Source organism: Rattus norvegicus, chromosome 18 (assembly GCF_021556685.1).
Source record: "Rattus norvegicus strain SHRSP/BbbUtx chromosome 18, alternate assembly SHRSP_T2T, whole genome shotgun sequence".
Lineage (NCBI taxonomy): Eukaryota > Metazoa > Chordata > Mammalia > Rodentia > Muridae > Rattus > Rattus norvegicus.
Genome location: NC_141551.1, coordinates 232,468 through 245,556, shown reverse-complemented (window position 1 = coordinate 245,556; position 13,089 = coordinate 232,468). Strand labels below are relative to the sequence as shown.

The following is a 13,089-nucleotide window of genomic DNA, read 5'->3' as shown; positions in this document are numbered from 1 at the left end:
GAGAAAGCAAACAGAGACAGGTCTCACTTACCATCTGTCTCTCGGGGTCTCTCGAGAAATACATGGAATCGTGTAAAAAGGACATGCAAAAGAGACGTGCAAAAGAGACATCTGCCCCACCCCTTAATAACATAATTATAATCTCAAAGCTCAGCGCCACAGGACACCATGCTGCGCACTCTAGCACATGGTTGCGACACACGTGCGGAGGACAGGTAGAAGGCGTGAATGCAGAAATGGCGGGACGGACAGATCGCTACAACCGCCATACAGACATTAAGTGTGAAAATGAGCTCAGGCGTCGCCTTCTGAATAGGAGACCAGGGAATAGAACTGGGGAATGGGGTCAGAACAGTGCACAACTTAGCAAAGTCCTGCACTTGGGCACTGAGTCCCGGATACATGCAAGCGTGTAAGTGTGTGTGTCTATGTGTGTGTCTGTGTGTGTGTGCATGTGTGTAAGTGTGTGTGTGCATGTGCATGTGTGTGTCTGTGTATGACAGGGAGCATAAAGAATGGGAACGCCAACGTTCATTCTCCTAGGCTACAAGATGATACTAGTAGATATCACAACACCACGCACACACTAAGAAGTACTATATAGAATCTCCCCCTTAGTTTACGTGTTTGACATGTAGAAGGCACACAAAATTCATGTTTAGGCTTGGGTTCCATCCAATGCTCCAAAATAAGAAAAGTCACAAAATCTGGAACACGTGGACCAAACATTTAAGATAAAGAATACTGGACCTGCATCATAGCGTATGTACACTGTGCATCATAGCATATGTACACTGTGCATGATCGCGTATGTACACTGTGCATGATAGCATATGTACACTGCATTATAGCGTATGTACACTGCATTATAGCATATGTACACCGCATTATAGTGTATGTATACTGTGCATTATAGTGTATGTACGCTGTGCATTATAGCGTATGTACACTGTGCATTATAGCGTGTGTATACCGTAGGATAGGGTGTGTTCATCATGATTCTCAGGGTCAATTCATTTCTATAACTAACTTCAGACCCTTCAAGGAAACTAAGGAGCCACTAAGTTCATCAGCCACAGTGATAATGCCTTTCCGGAAGAAATACCTGTGCACACTTGGGAAAACGTTAACGTCCATCAGAAAACGGGGTGTGCAATGCTGATCAAGGGTATGGTATGCGTGTCTCTTGTACCGGGGGGCAGAAGATTATACGGCCCACTGTTTCCTTATCAAAAAGTTAAAATCACATAGACAAATAATCCATTCAATTTGAATTTTTAATTTTCGGTACAGATTTCTTTTTAATTAACCGAAAGTACCTGTGAGATTTTGATTTTATAGCGCCGGGGAATCAAGCTTAAGACACTGGATGTGCCAAGCGGGTGTGCTGTCACCAAGCCACGCCCCCATCTTAACGTCACATCTCAGGTTTACATACAAAGTTGGCTGACTTTTTCCACTTAATGTCCAATTTTACAGTCATTTCATTATATATATACATAAATGAATATATGTATATGCACATATACATATGTTATACATATATGTATATGTATATATGTTATACATATACATATATGTATATACACGAATATATATATATGTATACACACGAATCCAAGGCCTTAATTAAGCATGGTTCATCACTGAGCTTCACCCTTAGCCCCATATATAGATTCCCTTTTACTTATATCGGGCTTGGAAATGTGCTTTTCAGTCCATAAGGCATAAATGTGCTTTTTATTCCATAAGGCACACATACTTTTAAACAATTTGTTTCACAAACACTAAAATACCAACGACCTTAACAGGAGCCTCGATCTGAGGCTTCACTTGACTGAGCAAATATCGCAGCATATAGACCGAGATTCCATAGCTTATATTTAAAAATACTGAGGGGGTTGGAAGGGTGGCTTGCTGGTTAGAGCACCAACCGCTCTCCAGGAGGTCCCAAGTTCAAATCCCAGCAACCACATGGTGGCTCACGACTGTCTGTGATGGAATCTGGCACTCTCTTCTGGTGTGTGTGAAGTGCACCCACACACATGAAATAAATAAATAAATCTTTAAGAAAAAAATAACTGGGGATGAGTTATTCTGGAATCTATTTATGAAAACAGGCTTCTCTCATCATAGCATCTAGATGGGGTTTGGGAAGAGATGATGCCTTTTCAGCTTCAGAGCAACCACATCAAACGTTTTCAAGATTTCCAGCCTGGACTGGACAGTGAAACCCCCCAGCACCACCCACGAGGCTACTTCAAGTTAAACAGTAGGGAACGACTGGTTGCCTTCTTGTCCCATTGTTGGTCGTCAAATACGACTAGAAATATCTGTGCGTTTTATGAGACTTTTTTTTTTTTTCAGAGCTGGGGACCGAACCCAGGGCCTTAAGCGCTCTACCACTGAGCTAAATCCCCAACCCCTTTATGAGACATTTTATGTTTCAGAAAATCATCCTTAAAACATAAAAGATGCAGAAATAAATATTAAAAATTTTTTTGATTGGATTTCTTTTGTAAGATAATCCTCAAAACTTAAAGATGAAGAAAATATTTAGGTAAAAAACATTGACCTTCTTCTAGGAAAATCGTCCTGGGAAAAAAATAATTCTCAAAATATTGAAGAGAATGGAAATATTTAAGGAAAAATATTGACTTTTTTGTGGAAAATCATTCTGAAAATACGAAATAATCCTCAAAACATTAAAGACTCAGGAGGTATTTAAGGGAAATAATTCAAGTTTCTGATAAAAACATTCTGAAAATATTTTCAGAAAACAATGTTTTTCAGAAAATAACCCTGAAATTAAAAAAATAAACAGAAAAAATATTTCAGAAAAAAATTTGAAGTTATTTGTGGACGATATTCCTCAAGATTTAAAGACTCAGAAAATACTCATAGAAAAATTGATGATTATTGGAAAATAATTCTGAAAGTATAAAGACACAGGAAATACTTATATGTGTGTCGATACAAGACTTACACTAATGATCATTAAACACAGGTGTGTCAGGAGATGGTACTCACACTTGCGCTGCACTGAGCTTTGACTGCGACCACTGAGCTGCACAGGACACAATCTAACCCTTGATTTATCCAACCTGTTTGGAGCACGTGCCTCTTCTGCCCGGCTGAACAACTCCCCGTGACCTCATCTCAACCTCGGTGCTTCGATTCCGAATGTCTAGGTAACATCAACAACCCTCCCCACCCAGCTTTGTCCCTGAGGGATCCAACCTGCCCAAATGACCTCTGACCTTTCCGGTTTTTTACAAGCGTGAATCCAAACTTCCAGCTTATGTAACAGCTGCATGCACAGCTGCATGCCCAGGTGGACAGCTTACGTAACAGCTGCATGCCCAAGAAGTGATTTTCTGACAGTCCTAAAAGATGCTTCTGGGGGTCAATGATTTGGTTTCTATAGCAACAGTAGGAAGCACATCACTGCTTCGTGAACCTGGAGAACATCTGGAAGTATGACGCAAAGAGCAGGATTCTGCACTCTGATTGATAAAAATAAAATGCTTTTGCTCATCCCACACATGCAAAAGACCACGTGCCCTGTTAGGCACATGCAACGTAACTTTAAAATTTATATGACATTAATTCATGCGTGTGGGTGTTTTGCCTTCATGTGCATACATTTGTGGCTGCACGGCCAGAAAAAAAGGCACCGGATTACCTAGAACTGGAGCTGCCATGTGGACGCCGGGAATTTAAAGAGCAGCTGGTGCTTTTCACCTCAGCTTCACCGCTCAGCTCTGAGTAAAGAAAAGTTCACACCCTTGCAGAGAACCTGTCACATTGTGTGCTCACCCCTCTAGGTCCCTGTTACAAACACTTCGTAATCTTACAGTGGTAAAGGTGACGCAACCCTATCTTGGGTAACCTGGAGGTGTGGATGAACCCATTTCTAGTCGACCAATGTTGGATAAACCAATTTTTGCAAATAATGTTGCAGTGGGATCTGCCAGATGCAGATGGGAGAGCACTACTATGGTGGCAAAAAGCTTTGCTTATGGCCGAGATATCTAGTGTGAAATGGCATCTAGATACATGGTCTGCAGCCATGAACAGATGAACATGGAGAACTTGCCACCTGATCAGCTTCAGCTGCAGAAGGGTAGCCATTGTGTTCTTCCTGTAGCTCCTGCACAGCACCGGGTACATGGACGAGGAAGGGCAGAGGAGAGAAAGAGAAACAGGTGCAAACACACAGGTGAACAGACAGAATTTCCTTGGGAGACAGTGAGCGTGGAAAAGCTGACATGCCTTCCACGGCTCTGCAAACTACCACACCTGCCCCCTTTGGGTTAAGGAAATAACGTGTGTACCACCTATAGCATCCTTGACCTAAAATGCGGTTGTCTATTTTCCGTGTTTGTGTTGGGGTAGAAAAATGAAAAGCAAGCGTGGATTTTGAACAATGCATTGGGTTCATAAGGCTAAGCAACACCGTAGCAAACAGCAAAGAACGCCAACAGTCACATTGTGTGCTCGTAAAGCACATCATGGAAACCACATGAAAGGCAGAGTCACGCCAATACATGTAAGTTGTACATGAGTATTTTAAACAGAGTGAGTATTTGCATATCCTAAAGGGTTGTTATGTTACCCAGGGATAAGTTTCATTGCATACGTGCACATGACACATGCTCAAGATTTTATAGATAACATACACATATATAAAAATACATATGTGCACTAGTTTATTACTTATTACTAATTAACCACTGTGACTTACAATCAACATCACGTTAAATATTTCCAACTATAATATCGAAAACATGCTTCGAAGAAAGACCGCAACGCTTCACGGTATTCATTTCATTCTTTTTGTTTAAAGGCACACGGTTCTTAACTTTCACGGAATCGATGTGACAGGATTATAACCCCCTTTTAAAGTGGCATCAGATTTCTAACCGTGAAAATATTAAAACTAATATGAAATCGGTTCCAATGGCACTGGAAAAAATTCTAAATTTCTAATTTTTACATGCGTGAACAACAGCATCACTCACTGTGTGACTTTTAAAATGTCAGAACGGAAAAACTAGTGATTCCTCAGAACGAATTCTCACAGTGCTTCAAAGTCCATACAAGTGTGAGCCAAACGCAGATATTGAACTGTGTGAATTGATGAAAGAAAATAAATCTCAAGAACCAAAGGAAACGAGGTAAGAGTTTTGCTCAATTTGGTCATTTCCATACCACGTCCCTGGCTTTGCAAGAAGGTTACAGATTTCACACTGAAATAATTCGATTGAGCTATGAAAATCCAGATTGTCTGCGTGTAACGAAAATAAGTTAATTTTTCCACATCTGACACCAGGAGTTAAATGTGTGCAAATTATCAATCTTTGTCCTGCTTTATGAAAATTCTGAAACAGAAGGAAAATCATGAGGAAGATAAAAGCTGTAATTCGCTCTATCTGCGTTTAAAAAATACCGACTTCTGTAAATCTTGCTCCAAGATTAGTGCTTCAAGTTTTTTTTTTGTTTGTTTGTTTTTTGTTTTTTTGTTTTTACTTTGCATTGCACGTGTAAACGCAAGCATGACTTAAAATCGTACTTGGGTTGGACGGACAAAAGACGGTCGCTTTTTGAGTTGCTGAGTTCTTTTAGCGTGAACCACGCAGCAAGCATGAATCACACGGACCATACATACACTTACATATGTATTATGTACGTGTGAAACAATCATAATTAGAGAAGAGGGACAAAAGGGATACAATTTTGTTTCCATTAAAAGCATATTTTTTTAAAAGAGGCCAACACAGCACTGGCTGTGACCATCCCTTGGGTCAGAATCCATATGGTCTGAGGAAAGACCATACATCACACTGGTAACAATTTTCCCCACCTTAACGCGTTAAAGAATCGCACATTTAAAAACCCATAGCAGACAAAGCATCTCCAGTAAGCACTTAAAGCTGCAACACGGCAGAGCACGCTGATCAGAGGGACGTGTACAAACCAAGTGTGCATAAAACACAGACATATACGAGTGGAAGGCCCATCTGCCGAAAGCCGAATATCCTTACCCTGGTATCTGGTCTCCTGAAAACCTGTCAGTTAAAATACAGAACATCATCATGGTCACGGAAATGTTCTTATGGACCCGCAAAAGATGCCGTTAGATTCGATTTTCCGGTCCCAAAGAAATATCATATGTATTATATATTATTATAATATTATCATCCTCTATAATAGTCTAGTCCTAAAGAAATATTATACATATTATACATTATTATATGATATCACGGAAAGATGACCTGTGAAAGATGCTGTTAGATTCAACAGTCTAGTCCCAAAGAAATATCATATTACATATTATTATAATATAATCCTCCACCATATGTTTACTCTTGAAGTTTTATTTAATATCAAATCAATGCCTGACACGTTTGTCCCGTAATTTCCAGGGAAGTGTCTGATTTGAAGAAACGCATCTCCTTCATCCCCAACTTTCTAAACACACGCCTTTTACAGCACGCATTTTCACGAGTGATTGCGAGCGGACTGCATTTCCAAAGTAAGTGATGTTTCTGTTTAAAAAGACTGGAGGTATTGTATGAATTCAGCGATGTATGGACTCAGTATCCTAACAGCAAGATAATCACAAAACGTAACCCGGTTTCTCCTTAGTGACCTGTGCTTTCAGATGAGAAAATAAACTTCAGAATAGAAAAAACAAAAACAAACAGACTACAACCTCCTTCTGGTCTCTAACGGTTTAAAGTTTCTGGATGTCTTAACTTTAATCCATTGTCAGTGTTTTTTTTAAATGTATATTATATATATTATATATTATATATACTATATTATATATTATATACCATATTGTATTCCATATGTTCTACATTATATATACTATATCATATATTGTATATTAATTATATTCCATATATTCTATATTCCATAAACTATATCATATATTATATTCCATATATTCTATATTCCATAAACTATATCATATATTATATTCCATATATTCTATATTCCATATATCATATATTATATATTATATACTTATATTCTATATATTCTATATTACAAATATTATATTATATATTATGCATATTATATACTATATTCTACATATTCTATAAATTCTATATTATATAATACTATATACTATATTATGTACTGTATTATATCCTATGTATTCTATATTATATATATTACATGTTATATGTGATATTATATTCTATAAATTCTATATTATATATACTATATTGTATACTATATTATATTCTATCCCCTCTTCCTCACCCCTATGTTTGACAGGGCTACCATGGTCCATCCGAGGTCTGGACCTAAGTCTGAATCATCTTGGATTCTTCCTCTGTTTCATTTAAATTTCTTGACTTTATTTCCGAGCAAATGGTCCCAAGACCCAAGCTGGAGTTGCCCTTCTGGGGGATGAGGCCTGTGTGGAGTTCCCTGTGCGACCCCGGCCCATGTCATCTCTGCATGGCTTTAATTTATGCACATCCGCGCTTTACCCCTGTTATTCCATGATACTGAAGGACTTTTCGTGATTTCCTCCACCGTCTGCATGTACTTCTTTGGTGGAGGACATTTCACAAAGTCCGATCGCCGTCTGTTTGAGCAATGTCTTCCGGTTTAAAATATCTTAATGGGTGAGAGGAGATGAACATTCCACGAAAAAGAATTACTTTTTTCAAATACTGGGACCTGCTCTCTCTGTTTCTGCAAAGGCAGAACAGACAGACTTTTTCCATGTCAACAGTAGCTAAAATATCTACAAATTGTCTAAAAGATAAGAGCAACCCAAAGTGTGAAGCGATGAAGAGAAAGCGGCTGGGGGTCTCCGTACCCAAGAGCTGACAAGCTACAGAGCAAGGGAGGAAATCACAAAAAGTCCTTCAGTATCATGGAATAACAGGGGTAAAGCGCAGACGTGCATAAATTAAAGCCATGCTGAGATAGCACTGTATACTTATAAGAACGATTGGAATATTGCGCAGCAATGAAAAAGGAAACCCGATTTGTAAAAATGGGTTTATGGGGCGTATCGGACCCTTGATTCTGCATATCTCTCTTATATCTGCCCTCTCTGTTATGGAGATGCCCAAGTCTGCAGTCTACAAATAATGAGTCACCCATAAAGCTGGGCTTTCAGGCATAGATGGTCCTAGATTTTCAGGTCGGATAGTGAATCCTGAAAAAAATAAAATAAAAAAAAGCTCCTCCGGAAATTTCTGTGGAGGATCCAGAAATGAACACAGTTCCACAGCAGCAGAATTTCCTCTCCGGATAGAAAATGCAAACTAAGAAAGGAAGAAAACGCCGGAGCTGACATTCAAGTTTTTTTGAAAATTTTTCGAAAAATTCAGTTTGGACCTTGCAAAGAAATGGAGCCAGGGCCACAGACACAACGAGAAGGGAAACAAATGCCACGGGGGATGGGGACATCACAGCGATGATTCCACAGCCAGAGGAAGCAAGGTGTCCCCATAGCACACTGTTGGGTGGAACATTCTAGAAACAAAGGCAGGTAAACATTTAAACTCCGGCCGTGACCCTGTGACCCCAGTGATCACACACAGCCAGCACTATGTGTGCTACCCAACAAAATCCCTCCTTCCAGTCAAGTCACACTTGTTTTTTTTACCCGTGCGTGTGCGCATATGTGTGTGTGTGTGTGTATGTGTGTGTATTGTGTATGCGTGTATGTGTATGTTTGTATGTACGTGTGTGTGCACGTGTATGTGTGCCCGTGTATGTATGTATGTGTGTGTGTGCCTCTGTGTGTATGTGTGTATGCATGAGTATGTGTGTGCATTGTGTGTATGTGTATGTGTATGTGTGTGTGTGTGTGTATGTGTGTATTGTGTAATAATGGTTGTACCATTTCTATAGAGGCACTGGAAATATTTTGCTGTGATTTCTAACTATATTATTTTATCTAATCTATGAAAAATACAGGAAGATAACAGTCTTTTTTTTTCTTAAGATTTATGGATTTATGTGCACCGTCGCTGTCCTCACACACCAGAAGAGGGTATCGGATCCCATGACAGATGATCGTGAGCCACCCTGTGGTTGCTGGGATCTGAACTCAGGACCTCTGGGAGAGCAGTCAGTGTTCTAACCACTGAACCACCTTTCCAGCCTGACAGTCTTATTTTTAAAAAATAAATTCAAGGGCAAGAATTTTAAAAATGACGTCTTTATTAATCCTTCGGGAACTTCATACAACGTATTTTGATCTTATTCATAAAACGACCCCAAGATTTTTTTTCCTATACATTGGCCTGGTTCAATGAATGCAACTGAGTTGGCGAGGGGAGGGTAAACGAAAGGGGAAAAAAAAATTCTCGCGTTTCTTTTAACGATGTTCATTAGCAAGTTAATATTAGGATGGGTTGGTAGTTAATAGCAAGTAATAATAAAGTGAGCACGGATTAACTAGTCCTACCCGCCTGCCCACTCAGCTACGGCAATGCCTGGCAAGTACCTGTCATTCCGCAATTCCATCTCATCTGTGTGCGTCTTGAGGAGGGAATTCACACGATAATTAGTATTATTAATTACTAATTAATAATTAATTTTACAAATAAGTCTTTTCTAGTAACGGCTGGAACTTCGATCCTAGACCTTTTGGCTTCTATGCCCGAGGCCCAAAATGGTCGCTCCAAGTTTCCATGTTGTGCGTATACCAGTCTGTGTGCTTTAGGATGACTTCATGCTTTTGTTCTTTAAAATATATTTCTCTGAAAAGAAGAACAACTCGCAAATTATAGATTTAATGCCGAATCTGTAGATTTAGTTACGAAACATGAGTGATCCATTGAAGGTTTTGCCTTTGATCCAATGTTGGGACTGAGACCCCGATTTCCAATGGGCCTAAGAATCTCACTTCCTAAGAAAAGCGCCCGGTAACCGTTTTAGGACGAACCGATTCCACCACACAAAAAAAAATTCATGATTTATGACTAAATCTGCAAATCTGGCATGAGGTTTATAATTTGTGAGTTGTGCTTGGCATGTACACGGCAGGCGGCACCGATGTGCCCATGAACCGTTTCTCATAAAATGGAGCTCGGTTTAAAAAAATTTTTTTTGATTGAAACCTTGGGACAATTTTTTCTCTCTCAATTACAAATCAATGAGCAAGAGAGAGAAAATGGGCGGTGTTTTCCACCAACATTTCAGATTAAACACCATACCGATAACGGATCAATCACTCAATTTCTATACCAATAACGGATCAAAGGCTCAATTTCTACACCGACAGCGATCGATCGCCCCAGGGCACTCACCTTGTAATCCCTGGACACGTTTTCTGACGTCACCGAGCCTGACATCTGTGTGGAGATCGTGGCCGCGATGAGCTGCTTGCACCACTCCACGTGCGACCCTGCGGGGCTGAGGGGACGGCACGGTTAGACCTGGGTACGGATGTATAGATAAGACATATAGTAATATATAGTTTATATATCCTGTTGCTTTCCACAGTGTCTCTTTTCAGAGACCGCCTTATTCTGTAGCCCAGGCTGACCTGGAACTTGTTATTATAAGTTATCATTATTATTATCATTATTATTACTATATAACTTATTATTTAACTTGCTATTTAACTTATTATATAACTTATAATTATTACATAACTTATTGTTATATAACTTATTATTATTATTATATAACTTACTATATTTACCACCCCTGACTGCACCCTTCCCCCCTGGAGCTGTTTGCAAACCACAGAATCTCCTCTGTGTCTCAGCGCTGACTGTGCTGTTTGGAGAGAGGAGTGGGTGATGGGTATCCATGCATTTTCTCATCTACAACAGGAAATGGCCTGGTCCAGGAGAGTCACACGGGGGTTTAATAGGCTCAGGGGTATAATGGTCTGGGTTAACCTGGGGTATAATGGTCTGTGCTAACATGGGGTATAAAGGGTCTGGGCTAACCTGGGGTATAAAAGGTCTGGGCTAACCTGGGATATAAAAGGTCTGGGCTAACCTGGGGTATAATAGTCCGGGCTCAGGACCTGCTTCTCTGAACAGCTGCGTCTGTGACCTTCGGGAAGCCACATCTTCTCCCAGGACCGCAGCTGCTTCCCCAGGGAAAGTGAAAAACTCTGCGGCCTGGCCGTTCAGATGTCTCTTTGTTATTGATCATTTATTCTGCGGTCAGTTTTCCGTGATCGATAAATGACAATGCGCTGCGATGGCGCCTCAGTGGAAAGGTGAGGGCGCTGCCTGTCACCCCACTGCCCGTCTTCGGAGGTCGCGGACATCTCCTGTCATCACCCGATTGGGGGGCGGCCTCTCCCGGTCGGATATGGCTTCGAACTCACATACTTAAAGCTACCTCGGAAGCGGGGATAGGGGGGATGGGGGGTGGGGGGACTCGGGTACCTAAAAAACCCTAAAAGGAAAACAAAACAAAACAACAACAACAACAAACTGTGCCGTTCAGAGTGTCAATCACACAGACACTCACTGAGTACGCGTCAGGAAAATAGGTTCGTGTTTAACACCGTGACTTTAGGGTTCTGTCGCATCAGGTTTGAACGCGCATCTCTGTTAAAGTGCAAAAAAAAAAAAATCCTAAAGTCACGATGTTTAAACAGGAACCCATCTTGTTCTGAGTTTCCTCCTCTAACTGCACAGGTTTGTCAGGGAGTCCTGGTCTTCAGTTTATTCACGCACTCCTCCCTCTCAGGTGTTCAAATCTGTGTGTCTCCACCACCATCCGGGACAAATCCACTACCTGGGGGAACTCAGCTTCCGCCTCGAGCGGCGGCGGCAGCGGCGGCGGAAGTGGATCTTAAAATCACACCGTTTACACAGGAAGGTGACAATAAAAAGCCACGTGGCTTCCCCCGGGCGATCCTCGGCTCGGGCCAGGGACGCACAAAAGGGGAACAGGCATTGGCGTGGGTGTGACGGCTCCGAAGCCGAGAACTGCCGGGCGGAGGGAAGCTCCGAAGCCGAGAAATGTTGGGGGAAGGGGGTAGCTCCGAAGCCAAGAACTGTGGGCGGAAGTAAGCTTCGAAACCACGAACTGTGGACGGAAGTAAGCTTCGAAGCCAAGAACTGTGGGCGGAAGTATGCTTCGAAGCCAAGAACTGTGGGCGGAAAGTAAGCTCCGAAGCCAAGAACTGTCGGGCGGAAGTAAGGGGGCAGCCAGTCCCAGGCAGCGGCCCGAGATGGGGACAGGGAAACCTACTAGAAGTCGCCGCCGAGCCAGGAGGGGACGCCGGGCCTCGATCTGGGCACCGCGGGGCTGTGTCACCCGAGCCCCACTCACCTGTCCAGGGTCTCCATGCTGGGGTGTCGGGAACTGCCGGAAGCGCCCCCCGCAACACGAGCGGGTCTCCAGCTGGCGCCCGGTCCCGGCCCGGGGCCCGCAGCGCTTTCGCAGCCCGACGCCGCCGCTCCCGGCCTGTCCATCACGCGTCAGGTCCGGCGGCTCCCGTGACCCCCGATCTCCCCGACTGCGCCCCTTCCGCCCCGCTCCGACGATCGACCACCCGCGTCAGGCGGCCGCCGCCGTGAGCCGTCACCTGGCGGCCCCGCGTTACCCACAAGGCCGCGCGCAGGGAAGTGGGGGGCGTGGTCCGCTCAGTGAGAGCGGGGCGTGGCGGGCCCAGGAACAGGGCGGAGCCAAGGCAGACCCGGCCCCGAACCCGCAGTGGCTGAGCATGGGGCCGGCGCAGCCTCTAAGGTTTGGTAGTGCAAGGTGCGCTTTGCTCTGCATACAAATTGGAATCCGGACGCTGTCAGATGATTTCACACTGTGTGCCCCAGGTTACCACCTCTTTGTGTGTGTGTGTGTGTGTGTGTGTGTGTGTGTGTGTGTGTGTGTGTGTGTGTGTGTGTGTGTGTGTATTCTGTGTGCATCTGGGTGTGTGTGTGTGTATTCTGTGTGTCTGTGTGCATCTGTGTGTGTGTGTGTGTGTTCTGTGTGTCTGTGTGCATCTGGGTGTGTGTGTGTGGTGTGTGTCTGTGTGTGTGTGTATGTGTGTGTGGTGTATGTCTGTGTGTGTCTGTGTGTGTGTTGTGTGTGTCTGTGTGCATCTGTGTGTGTGTGTGTGTGTGTGTCTGT

General features: G+C 42.6%; 1 protein-coding gene across 13 annotated transcripts in view; it reads right to left on the bottom strand.

The window, feature by feature from the left end:
* The window catches only part of Mtmr1 (myotubularin related protein 1), a 33,508-nt gene extending 20,936 nt beyond the window's left edge, over window positions 1-12,572 (bottom strand). For 3 of the 13 annotated variants that reach the window (XR_015642379.1, XR_015642376.1, XR_015642380.1), the window contains exons 1-3: window positions 12,292-12,572; window positions 10,296-10,401; window positions 6,048-6,071 (exon numbers count right to left, since the gene is read on the bottom strand). Coding sequence is in view for 6 of the 13 variants with exons in the window: in XM_087593021.1 (XP_087449147.1) it covers window positions 4,103-4,153; window positions 10,296-10,401; window positions 12,292-12,434 (300 nt within the window). In the remaining 7 variants the exon portion in view is untranslated. 13 annotated transcript variants of the gene reach the window in all.
* Window positions 12,573-13,089: the final 517 nt, after the last annotated feature.